Below are 25,158 nucleotides of genomic sequence, written 5' to 3'. Positions count from 1 at the left end.
CATCTGTAAAATAAACTGGAGAAGGAAATGACAAGCCACTTTAGTTTTCTTTGCCAAGAAAACCCCAAATGACATCACAGAATTGGACATAAATGAAAAACAGTAATTAGTTCTCCTCTAGGCAGGGATATGAGTTCCAATTCCATGGAAATGCCTATTCCAATAAGGAACTATCCTTGAAGCTCTACTATGGGAAGCTTTACTATGACTAGGCAGTCCAGATCTCTATTCAAAGGTAATTCTCATTTTCTATGGTTGGGCAGTGCAAGATGACTGGCTGAAGATCACAATGAACCACTATTGTAATCAAGGTAGTAAAAGAGAAATCCAAAATCCAAATGGTGAAGCAATGGCTTCCACTTCGTCCATCCAGCATCACTGCCCTCCATAAATATTAGGCTATATTAAAGTTCACCTACTTTTCAATTTCTAGGGTCTTTAGTCTAGCAACAAAATTGCTAGGGACATAGCCTTCTCTTCCAGTGACAAGTGATTTGGCCAACCACCAGTCTCCAGTTCTGAAAGGGAAAAAAGGAAAAAAAAAGTAAATATAATAAAAGTCTTATGTTCAGGGATTTCCTATTCCTATAAGCACTTTACAAACATGGTTTCATCCCTAAAAGACAGTAAGAAATAGAAGAAAAATGACAAACTTAGAAACATGAGTTGGCTTTATATATTTCTATTATTTCTGATTTACTGAGATGTGGGACTGTCATCCTGACAATTACAAATGTATGTTTGGTAATTGCCTCCCCACCTGTCAATGAGCAACATTCTTGGAAAAACTTGATCTTGATGGGAGAATGGGGAAAAATGAGGAGGAGCTAGTCAGCCCCATGTCTAGGAACTGCTCTGTTACAAGGTTAGGACTTGAACTTCCAGAAACAGTGTTCAGATGTAGTTTGATCTTCAAGAGGAAGCAATATAACTTAATGGGAAGATTGATGGATTTGAGTCAGAAGAAGACTAACACTCACTAGCTCTGTGATTTTGGGCAACACTCATCTTCCCAAGGTGAATGTTACTACTAAAATGAGGGAGATGGAGTTGACTTCTCAGGTCTAGATATATGATCTTAAGTTTCAAATGCAGTGAAATGTTATTTACTTTCCTTCTTAGAAATTCAATTACAATGACATGCTCAATCTGATGACTTTATATATGAAGTAGTATCTATGCAATACAGTGGGGAGTGCTGGATTTGAACAAGATTTGGGTTCAGTGATTAGAGCACTAGGCCTGATCTTCCTGAGTTCAAATACGGCCTCAAACACTAGCTGTGACCCTGGGCAAGTCACTTAATCCAGTTTACCTCAGGAAATGGCTAATCAATCCTGTATCTTTGCCAAGAAAATCTCAAATGAGGTCATGAAGTCAGACATGACTGAACAACAAAAAAAATCTGGTTTTGAATGCTCACTCTGCTCCTCACTACTGATATGATCTGAGGTTTGTCACTAGACAACTGCTTGCCCCAGTTTCCTCATTTGTAAAATATTGGGGTTGTGCTAGATTATTTCTAAGGTTCCTTTTTAGATTTATACTCTTGGGTTCTATGAGTTACTATGGAAGTTGACTGATTACCTTTTGCATTGGTAAAAAATAAAAGCAAAATTTGAAAAAAATATACAAGAAAAGATGTCAAATTGTTTTACCTTTTAAGATAATTAAATTTATTGACGTACAATAAAACATTTAATCTTTTATAGCTTTACTTTTAATTTATAGGTCAAATTGTTATAAAAAGCAGAAGAGATTCTGTACAAACCAAACATGTTTGTGACATACTTTTGTGGAATCATTCATGAATATATGTAAGTCAGAAGCTTCATGGCCTGATTCCAGATAATTAGAACAAAACTACAGGGAATGGGGGATAAATGTCTCAGGAGCTCACCAAACAAGCTTGCCAGGGTAGGTAAGTCCCCTGTGTATGGTATATAGTGCAATGGGAAACTGTAAAAGTACTCTGGAATTGACTTTACGGTAACATGGATGTTGCCTCTTAATATTCAGGCTGTTCTCATCTCAAGAAGAGGGACAGAGAGAAAATGCAAACTATAGGAGGTAGAAAAGAATGAATAGAAACGGATCCCCTAGCACTGGAGGACAAAATGGTGGAAGATTTGAACAACAAAGCAAAGTTAGGAAAGACTAGTAGGAGACTCCCTATGTGTAAAGGCATTTTGAGAAACATACTTCATCAATATTTGCAGCTTCTCTCCCCTCACCACCTTCAGGTCCCGATCATTTACGCCTTCATAATCCCACAAGGCAACCACATAATGCTTTTCTGCAATAAAGAAGAAAAAAATGGCAGCTCTTTGAGATTTCTGGAGATTATGGCAGAAAGAAAAAGTGAGCCAAATGATAAAAGAAAAATCAGGAAAAAGGGTTTATAGGCAGAGACATGATCAGAATTAAGCTCCAAGAGAATTCTTTAAGAGCTGTGATAAAGATACAGAGTCTGCAACTAGGCTAGGGTGACTGGAACTTTACCCAGAGCACTGAATTTAGAAGTAGATGAAATAATTTGCAGAAAAAATTACTGTTAAGTACCTGACTAGTAACCACACTTCAAAGCAAAAAAAATATATATATATATATATAAACAGGAAGTTGCCAAATGGCTTGCTTCCTTCCCTATCTCCCAATCCTTGAAGTATCTCAGCTGAGCTCTTCTTGTGTGGCCTCTTCTTGCTCCCTCCTTTATCCCCTGCTCCAGAATTGGCTTTGCTGTGTTCAAAGGCTTTCTCCCATTGAACTTCTAGTTTGCTTCAAAATTATACCTTGCTTTGTATCCTGTGCTCCCTAGTCTACCTGAGCTATTAAGAAGTTTCTGGACTTGACATGTCTAGTCTGTGATTTTGGCAGGCACAAATTTGATCAATTTAATGCTTATTGGCACCTGATCTGTTTTTCCCTATCTCTCAGTCTGTTATGTTCTATGCTTTTGTAGAGCAATCCAACTTCTCTCTGGAATACAAATTTCTCACTATCAAAGATATTTCTCACTATTCTGATCTTCCTTTTTAAGGTCCAGAAAGTTCTGGAGAATGGTTTTTCCTTGGCTTTTGAATAGTGTCTTTTCTTAAAATGAATCAGAAATTCCACAATGAAAATTTATACTAAGTGCTTAGTGCCTGAGTTAAGATAGTCTAAATCCCTCATATTTCCTAAGATTCCTAAGTCACACAATGAGGCTGAGGTTGATATCTCTGTATCTCTTTGTAGATTGTCCAAAAACAAAGCATAAAAGTAACAGGGCAACAGAGCAAACAAGCTGTCAAATTCAAGAGTCTTACCTTGATCAGGATTTTTAACAGGAGTTGGTGTAGTAAGGTGACTGAAGACAACCTTTGACAGAAACAAAAAACCCAAACCCAATGATTAATTCACTATTTAGCAGCTTGAATAAGCATTTATTAGATGCTTACTATATTTTAGGCACTGTGCTAAGCACTGAGGCTACAAAGAAAGGCAAAAAGAATTCTATCCCTAAAGCATTTCACATTCTAATGCACCACATAAATAATATGTAAGATTTATGCAGAATAAGTGGACAGTGAGTTAATATGGAGGGCACTAGCTATTGCAAAAATCAGCAAAAGACTTCTATAGGAGCTAGAATTTGAACTAAGTCTTGCAGGAAGCCACAGAATCTAAATAGTAAAGATAAGAAAGGGAGAGCATTCTAGGCTGGGGGGACAGCCAAAACAAAGGCATGGAGTCTGGAGATTGAATTTTGGTTTTTGTTTTTATGAAGAAGAGCAAATTATTAAGTACAATAACTATGAGATTCCTATTCTGTTACATACTGGGAGTAAAGCAACACACTTCACAGAGATACACCAACAGTAGTATGTACGAAGAAATGAATTCTGTAGTTATAGGATCAAGAATTGAATCTTGGCTCCAATCCTTATTTATTTCCAAGACTTTGGGCAAATTGCTTAGCCTAACAGTGTGTTTTCTAAAATGAACAGGCTAGACTAGATTTCCCTTCTAGTCTTAGATCTATAATACTACAAGAGTAGAAAAGAAAGACTTGAAATAGCAAATATTGAAAAAATTAAATAAGATTTATATTGCATCTGCTGCCTTGATGTCACCCACTAATCCCAAGTCATAGGGTAATAATCCCGGGATCTTCAAGGCTTCGCTATTTACAAATCTAGGCAGATCTACTAAGCTAAAAACACTTTTAGTAAGGAATGGATGGGATCTTTTATGTCCGTCATTTGAAGACCATCCTCGCTCAATGTGCAGATTTTTACTAAACCAGGAGATCAATTTTTTGGCCACAAAAATTCATGTGGACTGTCTATTAAGGCACAGAAGGTTTTTGTTCTGCATCAATGGAGGGAAAAACTATACCAAAGCAATAATAGATCTTTAAAAGTATAGTATGGAAGTAACGACAGCTATATATGTATGTGGGCATATACAGAGAGACATCCATATGTGTAAACATATATAAATGTACATATATTTATATATCTGTATTAGTGGAGGTAGTAATGAAAGTAATGGCAGCTATAGCTATAATAAATAATGTGTATAGCAGTATATTTATATATTTGTATACATAATAATGTGTATATATATATATACATATATGTATATATAAAACTGCCATTTCTTCCATATTATGCTTCCAAGATCCATGAATGTATAAGTACATATGTATATATACATGCATATATCTATGCTTTCTTTATAAACACTTACATATTTGTTATCATTTCCATGGCATCTTTCAAAGATCCACAAATATATAATGTATATGTGTGTACTCATACACATATATGTATATATTTGCACAAAAATATATCTGCTTTTAGGGATACACCTAAAAGAAGGGAGAAAGATACTTGGTCTTATAAAGAAATTTATAGGGAATATCATCATAAGGTTGGAGAGAGCTGCTCTTCCTGCATTATTCAGCTTCTGACTTTAGCTTGGAAATCAGGAGATAACTAGTTCACTCACCAATGGAGGCACAGGTGGGGGAGGCTTATTTGGGAAGGTGATCGGAGGTTCCTTCTCAAAACTCCACCAATTCTTTCTTTTCTCCTTAGCAAGTTTTTTGCTGCTCACTACTCCCATCCTGTTATGGTGAAAGGGCAGATAACAAGAGTGTTAGTCCACTAGAGTGAGTGCTCAGTATTTCTGTCCATATACACTAACCTCCTTGAAAGATTATCCATTTAAGATGTAGCCCTGAGAGGGAGTATCTTGTAGATCAAGACTCAAATCCTGGCTCAGTTTCTTTCAAGATCAGGAACAATTAAGGCCCAGAGAAAGAAAGTGACTTCTCTGATGTCACATAGAAAAATTAAAAAGAAGACTCAGGAATTCACTTGGAAATTAGAGTCACACTGTTTCTGGGACTGACAAAACACCTTCTAAAAGAAAAATTTTGAAAGGAGACACCATAATTTATGGAGCTAGGAGAAAAGGGTTTTAGTTATTCACTCTTCAACTGATTCACTATTTCTGAGGCTTAATTTCCTCTTTTGTAAATTGAGAAGGTTAGATTTAGTGTCTTGCAAGAATTCTTACACCTCCAAATATGTGAACTACAAAGCTTAGCCTATGCTCTTTTATTTTGTAATCATTTTTATTATTCATGTTCATTTAAAAATAGAATGATGGAGAATAATATGGAATAGAATGGAGAGAATAATATGGCCAGTAGCAAATCCCATTGAATATATGTTAATTCTTTGGGAACCTTGGAACAAATGTACAATATAATTTCACTTATCCCCAAACCATGATCTAGAAGTTGTATCAAAAGGCCAAAGATTATTATCCTTACTTCACAAATGGGGCAAAGGAGACACAAAAAGTGAGTCAAAAAGCATTAATTGGGCATATTTTGTAAAGAGGAGTGTAATATCTGAAAGTATGTTTCTTGCATTTGTTACTACCACTATTACTACTACTACTACTATTACTACACCATCACCAATTGTCTTTTAATATGACTATTATCTTTCATTTAAATAATGCTTTAAGGTTTTTCAAAGCACATTTCATTCTCACAACAACTCTAGGAAAAGGTGCTTTTATCATTCCCATTTTACATATGAGGAAACTGAAGTTAAAATGTATTAAATGACTTATTCAAGGTTAATCATCTAGTATGTGTCAGAATAGAATTAAAACCCTTGTCTCTATACCTCCAGGATCAGCATTCTTTACACTTATGCTTGGCTGCCTCTGGTTAACAGAAGACTCACTATCTTGCAAAAGCAATTAATTCTTTAATTTCACAGGCCAAGAGTTCCGAAATGGGAATATCAGGATGGCTTGGGTACAGAACTTCAGCTATGCAGCCAAATACTGGAATCTGAAAATAGTCATTTCTTCATTATCCCTTTACCCTTTGTCTTCTGTCTTGAATTCCTGGTTCATAGTTTCTTAGCTCATGGATATACAACCAGAAGAAACCCCAGATCTATTCTAATTCTTTCATTTTATAGATGAAGAAATATATAGGAAAAAAATAGAGAAATTAAGTGACTTACCCAAGATCACATGGGTAAATAATAATTTGACTTTTGAGTTCTTTAATTTGAAGAACACTATTTAACTAGGGCTAAAGAATACTGGAATGAATTTAGGCTTTTAAAAATTTCAAGTTCAATGCTCTGCCACAAAGTACTTCTGTCAACTAGGACATAAAATATGGTATCTATGTATATTATCCACATCTGTAGAATGAGGATAAATGCTACTTATAACACTCACTCACAGGGTTGGTGTGAGGAAGTGCTTTGTAACCATAAAGCTTATGGACAAGTAGAGTCTTATTGGTATTTTAACTGTGCCATATTCCCAGCCAACCCTCAAAAGGAGGAATGGCATCTAGCTGCCCCTAAAATAAATAATATCTCTTTTCAACTGTTTTCAGTCACGTCTGACTTTTCATGCCATCTTCTTCTCTAGTTCATTCCTCTAGATGAGGAAACTGAAGCAGAGTAGGTGACTTGCTCAGGATCACACTGCTAGTATCTAAGGCCAGATTCAAACTTGGAACCAGTACTCTATCCACTGGGGCTTAGGTATTGCTTAGTTGCAAAGACAATGAATGAAGGACTTTTGTCATATTGTATAGTACAGCCAATGTATTATATTGTTCTTGTCTGTAATTGATATTGAAGGTCTAAAGAAAAAGTAGTCATTGATCACATAGTCAGGGAATCTATTCTCCTCACTTCCTATTCCCAACCAGCTTCTGAAGAAGACTTCAAAGATGATGAGAAGGATTCTGTTTGACAAAGAATGTGGAATTAAGGAGTATAGCACAAAGATAACATGAGCTAGAGTATAATAGATCCTAGAACCAGTATCAAACACTCATCACTCTCAGCCCCATGCTCGTTACTGCTGCCACCAAGGTGATCATTCAGATTCCCTCAACCTTAGTGAAGTTCAGAAGGATCAGAAAAAGTCACTTTCATTAAGTGGTAACTATAAGGAATTCTCAGAAGAGGTATCAGGGTGGTGAGAAGGATCACTTAATTCGGCAGATCTCTGAAATGTAGGTCACTGTTTTCTTATCCATGTTGCTGACATCAATACTATTGATTGGTACATCAACAATCAATCTAGGAGCAAGTGGAGATTTATAGTTTCATAAAAATCCTTTTTTGTGTTCTCTATGTATAGAAAAGTTTTTTTTAATAATTAGATTCAGAATAAAATGTGAAATCAATCAAATCAAAAAAGCATTTATTAAAGACTTGCTATGTGCCAGATACTGTCCTAAGTGATGAGGATGCAAATATAAAGAATGAGACGGTTCTTAACTCTAAAGAAACTTACAGTCTAACATCATGGTCATGATAAACATGATGACTGGAAGTTCATTGAGGGCATGGATTATACCTTGTTTCTTCAAACATAGTGCACTACACCTAACAGGTAGTTAAAAATGTTGGGGGAATGAATGTCCCTTTGGTTCTCTGCTTCACTAAGAAATTTTTTTTTATTGACTGTAATGCTTCATGATGAAAAAAAGCAGTTACTGAACAATCATACCAGTCCCAGTTCTCCTGCTCTTTTATATTTTATCAGTTTCAGATTGAGTGGTACCAGAAAATATAAAAATAGACATAAACAAAAACAAGAATGCCTCCCAAATTTTTAACATTTTCATAGTTTTAACCAAGGCTGTATCCAGAAGCTAACAATAACTTCTCATAGTAACAATCAAATTGTATATGCATCAAAATGCATTAACTCATTTGGTCCCACTCACTGTGAGTGTTCCCCAAGGTTCTGTCCTGAATCCTCTTTTCTTCTTATTCTATTTAATGATATATTCATCAGCTCCCATGTATTTTATTATCTTTTCTTTCACTCTCAATCTCTCTCTTGATTTATATTAATATATTATGTAATTGATATAATAATAATTGTATTATGATGCTTTGTAATTATTAATATGCAATATAGAGATAGGATTTTATATGTAATAGAGTTTACATATATGTATATTATAATATAAACAAATATTACACTATATATTATATGTATATATTACACATGGCATATCATATATATCATAATTAATATAACATAACTTAATAGTTCTATTAGATGTCTTATAATAATATATAATATATTGAGAGATAAGATTTTATATATTACACACATATATAACATGTATACATATATTCATTCATGTGTATATATATATATATATATATATATGTATTTATCTTTCTCTCATAAAATCATGCTTCCAGTTAACTGGAAGTTTGAAACTTCACTGCCATTATCAATTCCTTATTCCTACTCATCCCCCAATCCAATTTATTGTAAAATTTTACAGTTTCTACCCTCATAAGGTCTTTTATTCCATTCATACAAACATCGGTGTAGTACAGATTTTTAATTACTTCCTTTCTAGACTACAATAATAGCCTTCTGGTTGGCCTCCTTAGCCTAAGTCTCTACATTTTAATCCATCCCCTACTAAGCTTCCAAAGTGATTTTCCTAAAAAGTACATTTGACCTTGTTACCATTTTCTTATTCAATAAACTCCAGTGTGTCCCTAATGCTTGCAAGATAAATTATAAATTCTTCTCTTCATCATTTAAAGATATTCACAACCTTGGTCCCCTTTCCAGTTGTCTTATATTTCTGTCCATGTATTCTTTGTCCTTGTTCCCAATTTTTCTTGGAAATTACTTTCTGTTACTCCATATATATCTTGTAAGCATATAATAGAAGTAGTTATTTATATATATAGTTTTATCCATGTTGCCTTCTTCATTAAAAAAATAAGCTCCTTTGAGGACAGGGAGTTTTGAGTAGTTGGGTTTTTTTTTATTTTGCCTTTGTTTGTATCTCTAGCATTTAGCACAGTCCTGAAACAAAATAAGGCTTAATGAACACTTGTTGACTGATTGACCCTCATAATTGTCTTGTGGAGGTTGAAAGTACAATACAATTATCTCTATTCAAGAGATAAGAGTGAATGACTTTCCCAATATACCACAGTTAATGGTAATATAATATAATCCAGATCCAAGTCTTTTGACTTTTAATGCTTAGTTGTTGTCTCTATAGCATCCTTTTCAATCATAAATCCTAACCCACCAGAAACTGACACCCTGCAACACACATAGAAGCTCTTCTAGCTTAACTTCTAGACATATAATTAACATTAACTTAGCATGATATAACGGAGAATATGAGACAACTGGCTGGAGCTCCATCCTAGCTTTCACTGGGAGTTGTAGAATCAGCATTTGTCCAGGGCATTAGATAAAGAGCCAGGAAAAATAGACATTTGGGATGAAACAGAATAATAGTAACTACTAAGAAACTAAGCCACCACCCTGAATGCTTCTTGAAGCTCTGCCTAACTTTATAGTAACTGATATTTGGAGTACAGAAATGGAAAGAGGTACCAAAGATGCCTTACAGAATCTGCAGAAGTTTCCTTTTGCTTATTCTCAAGCCTTTGAGGATTTGGGGAACAGGGAATAAAGAATGATGGTACTGATATATTCACTAGTCTTTATGGGTTCCAGGTAATAGAGGGCAGATGTAGAGCAGTGCAATTATGGCAAGGAGTAGATCTGTAATGAGATAATGAGCATAAATGGAGTCAGGAAAGTTTCAGTGAGAATGGGAGGCAAGTGCAATTGTAGACCTTTCTTTTCTTGCATAATAAATGGGGGGGCACCCAAAGTGGAGATTTCAGGTTTGAGCTGCTCCAGAGCCAGAGAATGGTATACACTACTAGAAGAGAAACAAGTGACAATGGAGCTATGGTCAGTGCCAGCCTAAAGCCTCTTAGAAGGTGAGGTTGAGCATCTTGTCCTTGAGCAGACCTGTTCAACAGCATCTGTCCTCAAATACCTTGCAATTTAGTAGGGGGACAAGACTCAGATACCAATCACTCTGATATAAGATTGCATATTCCAAGTGTTTTGACAGATCTAAGGAAGAAAAGATGTTCTTAGATGTCTGTCTTGGCCTATAATTAAGCTGTTTTATGATTCACCAGGTCAGTACTTTGGAAGGGATGGGGGATTACAGAAGGCTTCAAGGAGGAGACAAAACTTGAATTCGACCCTTAGTGATAGATATAATTTCAAAAGATAGAGATGAGGAAAGAGGGAAGCCATTCTAGAGGCAGAAGAAGAAAACATTTTCTCACATTGTCCTAATTCTTTTCCAGTGGGTGAAACCTCTCAGTTGAGAGTAAATTCAACAAAAGTCACTAAAAAGAAAATAAGAGAAAGAACGAACAGTGTGAGTATGTGTGTGTGTGTGTGTGTGTGTGTGTGTGTGTATGTGTGTAATATAGATGGAGAAATCATAATTTGAAGAATCCCTCCTTAGACTGCTTAGAAATCACTGATTAATTCACTTCAGGAACCATTTGCATCCTTTCATGTGCTAAGAACCAAAAAAATGCTTCTGGAGTCATCAGCTAGCTGCATGGTATAAAGTGAAGGATGTTGATAGACAAAGTAAAAGTGAATTTTGGAGGGGTATTTGAAAAGGAGTCAGAAGTTGTTTCTGGATAGGGCCCTAAGAGAGATAGGATTTCAAGATTCAAAGAATGTTAGTACTAGAAAAGGGCTTAGGGAAAAATCTAAGTCAATTTTTTTTTTTAAATTTAAACAGATGATCTTGCTAAATGACTTGCCCAGAGACATACTATCAACATGGCAGAACTTGAACTAGAACCTTTGTTTCCAAACTCCCAGGCAAACATTTTTTCCCATAATTCCACATTACCTGAAAGGATAAGGAAGCTTATTTTGGGCTAAGAAAAGAAGAAACTTTAGGTTTACCTACTAAAATGGAGAAAGAAATTAGATCAGACTGTCAGAGTCAGGTTTTTGTGTTCCTTAGGCAAGATTTAGAAATTACAGGCTCTAGTTTACTCTCCATTGTCCTTAATTGTGTAAGAAGAGAGTTGGATTATGAACCAAAACAAAGTACTATGAACCACAGAAAATGGAAGTTTTAATATTAAAAAAAACACATACATTCCCTTTGTCTTTCCTTTTAGAATTAGGGGGTACAAGCATAGAACACCATATGCACTATGAGATATGTGGCTGAGACAGAGTAGGGACAAGGGCAGTGTCATTTCTGGATTTATCTTAATATCTCTGAGCCTCAATTTCCTCATTTTTAAGACGTTGCCTTTGATTCCCATCAATCTATGCTGCTTCATCCTACGATCATATGATCTTATTTTCTCCTTCATTTCACTCCCACCTGGGTCTGTGCCTTAGAGAAAAGAAATTGTGAACATTGTATATTTTCCAAGAAGAATGTGTTAATGGTGGAAAAGATGTATGTTGTAAGAAGCATGGTAAAAGGTACAATTTTATGAATCCTAATTTTGTTCATTTTAAAAATGTAATTTCTTGCTCTGTTCTTATTCTCTCTGTTTAATAGCAAGCTTTGAATGAATAAGAGCCAAGAATAATGACGAATATGTATGTTGTTTAGTCTAAAATGTAAAGCAAAATGGGCCTCAATGCTTTGGTTTTTCTACTATACTGCAGAGCACCTTGGAGAACTGATCACAGACAGTACAGAGTTTCAAGAACTCTGAGTGACTCTTTACCCTAACTAATATCCCTAAAACAATCCCTAAAATTACCTCCCTAATGATTATCTAGTTCTTCCTGGAGACCTCTAATAAGAGGTAACTTCCGGCCACTTGGAGCAACCCATTTTCTTTTGAATAGTTCTCAATTGTCCAATTGTCTTTTTTTTTTTTTTTTTTTTAAAACAGTAAGCCTAAACTTGCATTCCTCCCCTCCTCCCATTTTTAACTGCTGTTCCTGGCTCTACCCTATACATCGTTAGGGATACAGGAAAGATAGTGAAAGATTACTGAACAAATGCCAAGAGTACCCTTAAATTTGAGATGTTTTTCTGTTCTTTCAGGCAACAATAGAAAAGTCAATCAGTAGCTTGAGGCCTCTTTGAAAAACATCAAATTTGGTTACATGAAAACACGAAAACCAAAGCATTAGTGGCTTGTTTTTCAGATGCACCATTAAGCACGTAGGCACTGTGTGTGTGTTTTGAAACCTGTCCCTGTGGTGGAGTTGTAGAACTGGTAAGAGTCTTAAAAGTTTATTGAGTTCAAACTTTTTAGTAGAAACTCCATAATAGGGTGGGAAGATTACTGGCTTACGAACAGAAGGACATGGATTCAAGTCTACCTCTAGCACGTGCTATCTATGGGATGTTGGGCATCTCTAGATTTCAGTGTTCTCATATGTAAAATCAAAGAATTGCCTTACTGGCTTCTAATATTGCTTTTAGCTCTAATTTAGGATAGCTCTTTTTATAGAGAAAAGAACAGACTGAGGAGGATTTCCCACAATGCACAGGAAATTAGTGAATTTTGTTTCTTAAGGACTTATGCTGCATTAAGGAAATCAAGGTCATCTAAACTTGAGGGAGAAAAACATGTTTAATTTGTTAAATTTCTCTCTTACTCCAAAGGCAAGTGATCTTTCTTACAATTATTACAAGTCTATTCTTAAGCCAAGGCTACTTAGCTTAGAATTTTAAGATTGGTCCACAGCTCCAGGACTAAAGAATAGTCAAATGAAGGTTTGAATGGAAATCATCAATAAGGTCAGAAAATGTGGTATCTTACCTGACTAAGGAACTTCTCAGAATATCCCTTTTCCTCTACACTGACTCTGTCCATACAAATTGGATTCCTTGTTATTGCAAGTAAAAATTTGCACCATAACTAGCTGAAGAGCTCTAAGAATATCTCGTTCTCTGCTAGACTATGAGCTCTATTTCCCAGTGCCCACGACAAGACCCTTCCTGCATACCACCCATAATTAATCAGTGTCTATGGAACTGAATTGAACCAATTTCATTCTTGTGAATTCCCAGTTTACTCTGCAAGTAGTCACTAGTTTTTATAATGAGGTTTGAATCAAAATATTCTATCTATCTGATTAAACCAAAGGTATCAACACCTGATTCCTGGGCAATATACCTCTTGAGGCCACATCAGATTAAAAAGTAATTGGATTGGCTCTTAGGGAGAGGGAGAGGGAAGGAGACTAGAGATACTATACTGATGTAAAAGAAAAAGACCAAGTAAATAATAATTGGTAAACATTTAATGAATAAAAATACAACAAAACATAGATAACATTATATTTTTAAAATATCATCATGCAGCCCATAGGGATGCTTAGGTATAAACTATTAGCCTTGTTTCTATTTGAATTTGACCCCGTTGGACTTATATCAAGCATAAATTTGATGCAATAGATCATCAGGAGACTTCCTTTTTGGTCCCATTTTGTCTTTTTCCACCTTTTCATAAAAATTCATATTCTATTCACTTAAGAAGTATTTTCTCCATCTCCCTCTCCTTCTCATTGGGAAACAATCAAAAGAAGAAAATAAAACCCTTGTAACAGTCAAGCATTCCCACATTGGCTGTATCCTACATATAGATCTCATTCTGCACCATGAGTCAATAATCACTTCTGTACCAGGAAGTGGGAAGCATTCTTTATCATTGGTCCTATGGAATGGTGGCTGGTCATTACATTGATCAGAATTCTGAAGTATTTCTAAGTTGTTTGTCTCTATAAGGTTTTTGCTATTTTGGAAACTATTTTCCTGGTTCTGCTTATTTTACTTTGCATCATTTCATACAAATCTTTCTACATTTCTCTGAAATCATTTGTTTCATCAATGTATGTAACATGATAGTATGCATTACATTTATAAACCATAATTTGTTTAACCATTACCCAATTCATAGACAATCTCTTCTATTAGAAATAATGATAATTCATATTGATGCCTGTTTCCTTATCCATTTTTGTTTTTTTTTCTATCATCAATAGCTTGTTTAAATAGGTTAGATTGGGACTATATTTTAACTATGACATTTTTGTTCGATTTTGATTGCTCTAATTCTTTAAAAAGTTGGTGGTCTAACTGTACACAAATGGCTAGCTGATTTGGAAATGATTTCTACATTGGAAACTAGTCATTTCCTGTCATGATGTAGTTAATTTACATTTTTAATGATGTCATTTGTTGTTTGCCATATATAGTTCCCTTGTATTTTTCATTCCTCCATATTTATGATGGCTTCTTCTCCTAGAAGAAAGAATTCTTCATACATAGACGTGAAGCTTCTTTGTAGTCTATGAACCTTTAGCCTCTACCATTTATTGATTGTTTATTAAGCCATATTTCCCAAAATGTTTTCCAGTGTCTAACTTTGCTCTGAAATCCTCAATTATTAAAAAATAAATTGTTCTAATTTAGAGACTCTTTTCAGATACTTCAAAGAATTTCCTTTCATCCTTATGATTTGCAGACTATGTATATACTTGAGCTATAATTACATTCATAGTTATCTCTTTTTTAAATGTTCTTCATGAACATTACAAGATGAGAGGGTAAAGTATAATGAAATTTTTTGTTGTTTTTGGATACACAAGAAAACCAACCCACAAACTCCTCTATTTTCTTTTCCAAGGAGAGCCTGTATGGGATCTTTCCTTTTAGCTGTAACTTCTTTGCAACTCCTTATTTCATTTATTGAAGTTCTTACAGTAGGATTTTGTAGTATAAATGGAGAGAAGCAAATGGATTCAAGAGACGTTAGAGAGTTAAAATGAACAAGATCTGGAAAATGATTGAATAAAGGAGGTGAGTCAGTCACAAGTTAGTCGACTCCCTTTATTATGAACAGGGAGGGAACAGAAAAGTGATGATATCTTTGCTTGATGCAGACTCAGTGATCATTGCACAAGTATCTCCCTTCAAATTTGATTTATTAAGTTAATTTTTATACATCTAACATTTTTTTGTGATCCTTAGAACCTTCTCACCTTTCTCAATTGCTCTGATACTTTCTCTGCAGAAACAGAAAGGCTTCTGCAGAGCCTTGATGACTATTTTGTTGTTATTGGTTTTGTGGATTTTGTGGAATATCATCAACTTTTAAAGGTCAATCACATGATTTTGGTAAGAATAAAGGATAGTAGTATCACATTTTATGAAAGTGGATTAATTCACACATTGAAACCTCATTTAAATGTTCAACTTTCAGTATAAATAAAACCTTTCTACCTTCCTTAGAATATAGTCAAGCAAATTATATCCACTCATATGAAAGAGTGTTCCAAATCACTACTGATCAGAGAAATGCAAATTAAGACAACTCTGAGATACCACTACACACCTGTCAGATTGGCTAAGATGACAGGAACAAATAATGATGAATGTTGGAGGGGATGTGGGAAAACTGGGGCACTGATGCATTGTTGGTGGAGTTGTGAAAGAATCCAGCCATTCTGGAGAGCAATCTGGAATTATGCCCCAAAAATTATCAAAATGTGCATACCCTTTGATCTAGCAGTGCTACTACTGGGTTTATATCCCAAAGAAATTCTAAAGAAGGGAAAGGGACCTGTATGTGCCAAAATGTTTGTGGCAGCTCTTTTTGTAGTGGCTAGAAACTGGAAGATAAATGGATGTCCATCAATTGGAGAATGGTTGGGTAAATTATGGTATATGAAGGTTATGGAATATTATTGCTCTGTAAGAAATGACCAGCAGGAGGAATACAGAGAGGCTTGGAGAGCCTTACATCAACTGATGCCGAATGAAATGAATAGAACCAGAAGATTGCTGTACACTTCAATGCTGTATGAAGATGTATTTTGATGGAAGTGGATATCTTCAACATAAAGAAGATCCAACTCACTTCCAGTTGATCAATGATGGACAGAAATAACTATACTCAGAGAAGGAACACTGGGAAGTGAATGTAAATTGTTAGCACTACTGTCTATCTACCCAGGTTACTTATACCTTTGGAATCCAATTCTTAACATGCAACAAGAAAATTGGATTTACACACATATATTGTATCTAGGTTATACTGTAACAAATGTAAAATGTATGGGATTGCCTGTCATCTAAGGGAGGGAGTAGAGGGAGGGAGGGGAAAATTTGGGAAAATGAATACAAGGGATAATGTTATAAAAAAATTACTCATACATTAAAAAAATTAAAAAAAAAGAATATAGTCAAGCAATTATCCTTTGAGATATGTTTTATGACTTCTATGAAGGGGAAAAAACGAAGGGGAAAATCATCTTCAATGATTTTTTTTTTTTTTTTTTTGTCTTTCCTGTTAGGGGTGTGTGTGTTGTGTCTGTATGTGTGCATATATTTGCGTGGGTGTGAGTATGTATGGTGTGCATGTGGTATGTGCATATGTATGTATGTGAGAAAGAGAGACAGAGACACAGAGAGACAGAGAAAGCAGATTGATTCAAGAAATGAGATAGAGTATTGAGGAAATCACCATCTATAAACATCTATTACAAGCCTAAAAATCAGAATGATCATGGATTTTTCCTTGCAAGTATGTTAATCACTGACTAAAGTTCTTTTTTTTTTTTTAAATTCAAGTCAGTCCTTGTTATTATGCTATTTATTTTAGCAATTGGTGGTTAATAATGCTTTGGAGACACTTTTTTGTGGATGTACAAAGACATAGTCTAAATCATCATGAAATATCATATCTTGTTTTGTTCTTGAATTTCTGCTTTGGAAATTTTTCCCCTGGGTAAAATTTTTTCAGATGGTCTTCAAAATAGCTTTCACATTTTATACCAGCACTTCAAAATCAGATTCATTGAATTGGATACAATTTAAAAAAATCAGTCACAAATCAAACACAAAATCTTCAGGCTTTTTGTACACTAGTTAATCCATTTGAAATGTCTTGATGGTGAATGTCAATAGGCTTTTAAAATTATTTTATTATAATCAGCACTGTAGAAAGAATTGGAGTCATGAGACTCTTCATACTTAATTAGTGTAGTCTTTAGAAAGTAAGGTCTGTTGCATGGATTTTACTTAAAGCTATTCCTGCATACGTGGTAGAAGTTGCTGAGAACTATGATTCCACTAACAAAGCTTTTTTGAACTCAAGTTTACTCCACAAAGTGATGAAATGTTGGAGTAGGACTTTTCTGGATATTTAAACTTTATAACATTTGGAAAAATAGTTTGAATTTTTTTTGGGGGGAAGATCTTCCCTCAGAAAAATAAAACAACAATGCACTAACATGGCTTAAGAGATGTGTCAGGGAGATGCTGGTAAACGTTTAATAACTAGGTCTAAGGGAGGAGGGGAAGTAACCACAAATACACATTTCACTTTAATCTGCATTTTAAACATTTTCACTTCCAAAAATTGGACAATCAGCAACAATAAATTAAGTCCTTATGTCTGACAATTTCTGAGGTAGAAATTCTGATACTGCAAGTTTAGCATTTGAGCTACCTCCAGTTCCTAGACGTTGATTTCTGTTGAGAAGGAATAATGAAATTTTAAGAGTCAGATAGTCTTACAACCTGCCTGCTAGGAGGGGTATAATTATAGAAATGCAATAACTTTAATGAAGCTTGAGTACTGATAGTCATTCTGAAAGGGCAATGAGTAGTCATTTTAGCTAGTACCCAAATTCAAAGTATTTTGCAGTTTAGCATAGTGAATAATTATAATAATAATAACTAACATTTATACAGTCCCTGCTCTGTGCCAGAAACTGTGCTAAATAAGCACCTTACAATTATTTCCTTTAGTCCTCACAGCAACCCTGGGAAATGTGCTATTATTACCACTATTTTAGAGATGAAAAAAACTGAGGTAAAAGATTTGCCTAGTCACATAGCTAGTAAGTTAGATTGGATTTCAATTCAGGTCTTTCTGATTCTATGCCCAGTATGCTATCCACTACCACCTAACTGGACCTGAATATGTATCCTATCTTAAACATTATTAACTCTGTTAGTTTCTCTTAGCCTCAGCTTTTTCATCTATAATAATAACTCCCAATTGTAAGAATCCAAATGTAAAGTGCTTTTGCAAAGATACCATGCAAATATTTATTATTATTGTTATTTTTATTATTGAACCACACATGTACCATGGGTTCAGAGCTGAAAAGCACCTCAAAGGCCATCTTATTCTATTCATTTTATGCATGAGTAGTTTCATTTGCTTATGTAACCATCAGAATTAGAATTTGACCTCAAGGTTGTGTTCCATGATTCCAGAACCAATGTTCTCTTTCCTGTACCAGGGAAGCTCTTCAGTGCATCATCAAAATAGACTTTGTTACACTCATTTCAGCAATGAAAAAACTGAGGTGTTGTGACAACTAGGTGATGGTGATTGTTGCTTTTAAATTAAGAGGTATAGACGTTGGAATAATAACCTGTATCTCCTGGCCTATATTTGGCCATGCAATTGACTAGGTTACTTCAAACCTTTTCTCTGAATTCTCATTCTCATTAGAGCTTAACTGTAATACCAGCTCTGCAGGAGCTGTCCTATATTCACATTGAAATTATCCTTGTTACAAAGAAAAATTATACAAAATTAAGCAATGTGGTTCCTGAATCAGAAAATGTTTGTAACATTCTCTGCCCCAAGTCCTTTATCTCTCCACTAAAAGGAAGGAGATAAAGTACATCACCTGTTCTCTAAGATTAAAATTATATTTTATATTTACTCAGCTTTGTTTTCCTTTTTGCATTCTTCTAATTTATATTATTGTAGTAATTACATATATCATTATTTGTGCATATATTGTCATTATTATATTATGGCATATATTCCTTCATTTCACATTAATTCTTATGAGTCTTTGATGTTTCTCTGAATTCCTCACATTTATTGTTTCTTATGGCACAGAATATTCCCTTATATTCTATTATGCTATTTGGCCACTATTGAATAAAGTGGCATCTACTTCGTTTTCATTAATTTTCTGTTCTGGTGCTGTGGATATTTTGCTACAGATGCTGTATATATATGAAGTCTTTGACTTCCTTGGGGGTATATGCCCAGTAATAAGATTACCCAGCTATTCTTCCACTGCACAACATATTCCTAATCCGTACTCCACTGAATCATTGATTCCCCAAAGCAAAAATCTCCTATGAATTCAATTCTTTAAGCCTACAAGCAGTTATAAATGCATAACTGTGCATCACCTTTTGTGTCTCTTCATGTGAAATCCTAATAAATTATTCTTTTAGATTTGACTATGATTCATTTGCCTGTGGATTAACTGACATTCCACACTGAGTGATGCATTCATTATCTATGTATATTCTTCTGCAAAAATTGTAGGGAATATGTAGCCATATCATCATAAATATCACCTCCTCATTTACAAATTCTTGAATGAGCCTTAAATTTGTTCCCCCCCAAGTCTGCCATCTCTCATGAGATCCTTCAGACTATCCATCCATTGATTATTCTATATTTCCTACAGGCAGAATTTAAAAAAGGAAAGATAGATTCTAAGATATTAAGTGACCTATAATAAGTTTGAAGAACTTGGATGAAAATTTGGACTGAAAACATTAACTCTACTTTGTTTTTTGATCCAGATTAAGATTTTTAAATATCAAAGATAGAAAAAGAAAATGAAAACAGAACTTTGGAATTTCTGGGGCAATTATATAGCTATAAATACATATATAAATCTTGTACCTTTGAACCTTTGCTGAGGGGCAGAGATTAGAAATTTACTTGTTTTTATTTTGTATTTTTATAGGGACATAGGAAGAGGTTCTTCCTATACTTCGAAGATCTAAGACTAAAAATTACTTCAGTCCAGAAAACTCAACATTTGTAGTTTTTCCCCTCATACATACATTAAGTATGTCTATTATTTTTTAATAAGGAAGATTTGAGGTCCAAGATTTAGATAAAGAACAAAAAAACCTAGGGAAAAAAATCTAGGAACCAGTTGTTAATGTCCTAATCCCAGAGGTCAATTGCAAAGAGCCTGATTCAGGAATTAGGAAACCTGGATTCAAATGTTGTCTGTACCACTTATTATTTGTATCTCTCTGGGCAAGTCACTTTTCTCACCTGGAAACTAAAGGTGGGTGGATGGAAATAATGCTCTTTTCACGAAACTATCTTGAAAGATGTCTTGAGACTCAAATGAAATGATATGAAACAATTTGGAATATGAAAGCACTATATAGACATGACCCATCTCCATACTAAAGTGCTCTAGGGGCTAAAGTACTCTGCTCTAGAAACAGTCCAGCATAACTTCTTAAAAAGTCAAAATAATATTTTCCCTTTTGCACTTACTCATGCCAATCTCCTGAGGCAAAACTATTAAGATAGCACAAGCCTTGGAATGAATTCCATTGCTTAGAATGGTGTAGACTATTTTGTACCATCCTGGGCTAGAGATAAGGGAAGCCCAGATGTCCACCAGATTTTAGATCATATTTTTGGGGATAGAGAGGGGTGGAATGATTTTCTGTTTACTAGATATAGAGTCCTGTGTTTGGGATAAAAGAATTTGGGGAATGCTAATTCACATTTTGCACATTTTTCTGGGTATCTGAGATAGTCAGATTAGTAATCCCTGAAGTTCCTTCTGTCTCTTTCCCAACATAAAGATTCTTAGTTTTTTTCCCACTATTGACCTCTTTTGCTCTAGAAATTTTTCCATCCCTCTGAGATTACAAATATATAAAATAGGCATACAAATAAAACATTTATTAATAATTATAATTTTATAATGCATACATTCAATTATGTAACCTCATATGGGTTGCAATCCACAGTAGAAGAAGCTTTGCTCTGACAGAGTTAAATTAGTTGACCTTCTGATTATCTTGGTATTAGAAGACTATATATGAGAGAACAGAACCATTCTATCTGGGACCAGGAGGATTCCAAGTGTTCATACCATCTTTTTGTCATCATGACTATTTATTTATACATTTCTTGCCTAGGAGTCTTCTTCTTTCTGTTACAGAAAACTTAATACTTAGACACTTCAAAGAAACTAAATACACCAACTAAGATATGGAAGGTTCACCCAGATGGCAGTGTCAGTATCATAGACAAGTTTCAAAAAACTAAACATATCCAAAAAAATAGGATTTCCCAACATTTTCAAGAATAAGAGATATATTTACTCAGAGCCTAATTACTACAATACAAGAAAACCATTTTCATTCCTCAAGAGCAGACTTGGCTCATATCTTTGATGGCATAAGATTCAAGAATCAGGTGTGAAAGGCAAAGGGTAGCAGACATCAGAAAACAGAGTCCTGTCTTTTTGTTGATCATGTCAGGGGCAGAGCCAGCTCTGCAAAGACAAGGGAACATCTGAGATGGAAAAGAGTCTCACTGGGGCTATATTATCTCACAGATGTGGTAGGTCTTAGACTCTAAAATCATCATTGAACATTGAGTGACTAACAATAGTGTTGATGATAAAAGAACTAGAATAAAAAGAAACTAAAATAAACTCCATTTCTAAAATGGAGATAATAATAGCACTAACTTCTCAGGGTTGTTGTGGAGCTAGAACAGATTTGAATTAAATAAATCCTTCATTTTATAAAAAAATTGAATCCTAGAGAACTGATGAGTTGTCTAAAGTTCCATAGACAATAAGTAGTAGAGCTGGGATTTGAACTAAACTTAGAATTAGGGAAAAACGCAGTTCAAATCTGGCCTCTGGTTGCTTGATTTCTATCTACCTCTGTTTCTTCAGCTGCAAAGAAGATATAATAATAGCTTCTATTTCCAAAGGTTGTTGTGAGAATCCAATGAAACAATATTTGTAAAGAACTTAGGGCAGTGCCTGAAGCATAGTAAGCAATTAATAAATGTCAATTTCTTTCCTTCTATACTAACTCATCTTCCTCCTTCCTTCCTTCCATTCTTCCTCCTTCCACAATGCCTTGGTTTCTCAAGGGCTAAGTTCCAGCATTACTAAGTATTACAACCTTGAAAAGGTTCTGAGTAAATTTCCTACTACATATTCTGCCGGTTTACCAAGTGGTAGCCTAATAGAAGAACTCATATTCAGCAGGCTGGTCACTTAGTGATGAAATCTTTGACCACAAAAACCCTTGGAACAAAGAACAAAATGTTCTTCAATCCTGGGAAACTCTCTCCAGTTTCTGCAATAATAGTATCAGAGTAGAAGGAAATTGGACAAAAATGCTAAGAATCACAGTTTCTATACTATCTATAAATATTAATTTAGTTCTTGGCACTGTGAAATTCTTGTGCAGTAATCAGTGAGTGTACATTTGGAGGCGCCAAAAATATATCAATTTTTAAATTCTTGTTATAAATGAGACTAGAAGGCCAAAAGAAATGAAACTAAATATAAACAATGCTCACAGGTAAAAAAAACTTGGTGGTTTTCTTGATATATCAAAAGCAATAAGAAACATGATTTGATAATCATATATTATAGTACTTATGGTAAGTATTTACTTGGACGACCAAGAAAATGATTGCAACTTAGGAATCAACATCACTTACAGAGGATAAAGAGATAAAGAAGTTCTATAAACATCTTGATTTAAAAAGCCTCCAAATGAAATCAACATATATTTTGATACTTGGTGACAAAATATTGGGGAAAATATATATGTTTAGGAGTGAAGAATGATAGAGAGATGAGAGAAACCAAAAATGAGAGAAAAACAAAGAGAAACCAAAAATTAGATTATATAATGTACATGTATATGTATGTATATATATATATATATATATATATATATATATGCCACAATTATTATCTTTGAGAAAAGAAATGAAAGTGTCTGTCATGGTTAAGCATCTAATAATATCATATATCTAATAATATCATGTTTCTTATTGCTTTTGATGTATCATAAAAACTACCATCACTATCTTCTTTTTTTTTGCCTCTCCATGGAAAAATCTGTGAGCAGTGCTTATATTTTGTTTCATGTTCTTTGGCCTTCTGTTCTCATTTATAACAAAAATTTCAAAATTTTTGATGCCTTCAGTAGTATGTATACTCACTCATTCGTTACTGAACAAGTGTCTCAGAGTACCAAGAGCTAAGTTAATATTAATAGACTAAAAACAGTAATTCTATTGTTCTATTTTTTTCTAATGAGATCTATTTTAAAAATAGAGAATAACTTGTTACTGGGAGTAGTACTGAATTAATTGTCCATAGACAATGAGACCACTGAGTACGCTGTTTAAATATTATTGATGCCAATAAATGGGAAGTGGATATAGAATTAAGCATCAACACTGAATATATAGAATTCATATAGAATTCACTCATTCATATAGAAGTTTAACTAATTGATATAAACTAATTGCCATAATGAGAAGATCAAAAATGCTTAGGAAACTCTTCAGTCAGTGAACTCCTGGTGTACTTCACAGAATCAGTTAAAAAGTCAACCAGTTTGTAAAACCATAAGGAGAAGGATTGGAAGAATATGAATATATTACCTAATAGAACAGCCAGAAGCAGTAGGTAAAAAAAATTAAATAAATTTTGATGAAACTCAACAAAGTTATCCTGAGAAAATTTAAAGATGAAACTAGAAGATCACAAATTGATGAAAAATGGAAAAGAACTTGAGTTCTTTTCAATACCAAACTTTTTTCCCAATCAATTTCAGTAGAGATACCACATTAGGACTATCATACAATAATCCTCAATGTGTTGTTGGAAGAAGAAATGACACTGATGATAATAAAAATGGAAAAAGCAATAGGACCAGATCACATATACATAAATAAGATCGATGCTATAGATGATTTAATCTAAAGGAACTGAGGGATTGATTTTTCAGCACATCTATGAAAAAGAAGATGCCAAATACATTATTATAAAAAGGGCCAAGAGTTGTGAAGGATATCCAGTGCAGAGTATAGACTGAAAAGGAATTCTCTCTAGATGATGTTCTCAAGAAGTTCCTCTTTTCAGATAACATTGTGCTAATTATATTAAACTCTGGACATTATGGAGTATCTTAAATGAAATCAATTATCACTCAAAAAACTTTGGTTTATCTATCAAGTAAAACCAAGTGGTAGAATGCCCAGGCTATATGATGACAGCAGATGGAAAATCTATAGATTTAGGACTTCAATCCATCTATTTAAGGAAAACATTGCAGATAAAAAGTGAATTAAGGAAGAAGTCAGCTGAATTGCCTTTTTAAAATTAAACAGTTCTTTTAATGACCCTGAACTTCACAAAAAATTATAATCCATATTATAAATTTGTATTTCCCAATATCAAATAATTGTGAATCATGGAATGCTATAGTCTCCAAAGAACTGAGGTTGAAAATCATAAAAATGATAATGGAGAAACATAGATTGGGGAAGAGAGAGAGAGAGAGAGAGAGAGAGAGAGAGAGAGAGAGAGAGAGAGAGAGAGAGAGAGAGAGAGAGAGAGAGAGAGAGAGATGTGATATAGGGGATGTCATAAAAAATGAATAACCAAGAAAAAAATTATTGCTAGTTCAAAAAATGAGAGGGAGGAATAATTTGTATACTCTATCAGCATCCAAATATCTTTGTGTGGAAATGACACAGAAAAGCTTCTTATTATATTGGAAGAGTCCCTGATTGGTAAATTTATGGCAGGATATGAATGAAAGTCACATAAGATGGGAAGACATGGAGGAAAGAACACATACAATGAGGTGAACTAACATTTATTGGATTTTTGGAATGCCAATTGATTCATACAAATAGTGGTTAGAAGTTGGTTAGAATACTGGAT

The 25,158-nt window shown here is 34.2% G+C and overlaps 1 protein-coding gene across 2 annotated transcripts in view; it reads right to left on the bottom strand.

The window, feature by feature from the left end:
* The window catches only part of BLK (BLK proto-oncogene, Src family tyrosine kinase), a 73,560-nt gene that overhangs the window by 27,595 nt on the left and 20,807 nt on the right, over window positions 1-25,158 (bottom strand). Inside the window, exons 2-5 of one of the 2 annotated variants that reach the window (XM_074287922.1) lie at window positions 4,996-5,113; window positions 3,309-3,360; window positions 2,203-2,296; window positions 420-518 (exon numbers count right to left, since the gene is read on the bottom strand). In XM_074287922.1, coding sequence (XP_074144023.1) covers window positions 420-518; window positions 2,203-2,296; window positions 3,309-3,360; window positions 4,996-5,112 — 362 coding nt within the window. In that variant the 5' untranslated portion in view covers window position 5,113. The remainder of the gene's footprint in view (window positions 1-419; window positions 519-2,202; window positions 2,297-3,308; window positions 3,361-4,995; window positions 5,114-25,158) is intronic. The other variant, XM_074287923.1, reaches the window with a different exon arrangement.

This window comes from Sminthopsis crassicaudata, chromosome 2 (genome assembly GCF_048593235.1).
Source record: "Sminthopsis crassicaudata isolate SCR6 chromosome 2, ASM4859323v1, whole genome shotgun sequence".
In the NCBI taxonomy this organism is placed as follows: Eukaryota; Metazoa; Chordata; class Mammalia; order Dasyuromorphia; family Dasyuridae; genus Sminthopsis; species Sminthopsis crassicaudata.
Note: the sequence above shows the minus strand (reverse complement) of the source record. Positions and strands in the feature narration are given on the sequence as shown.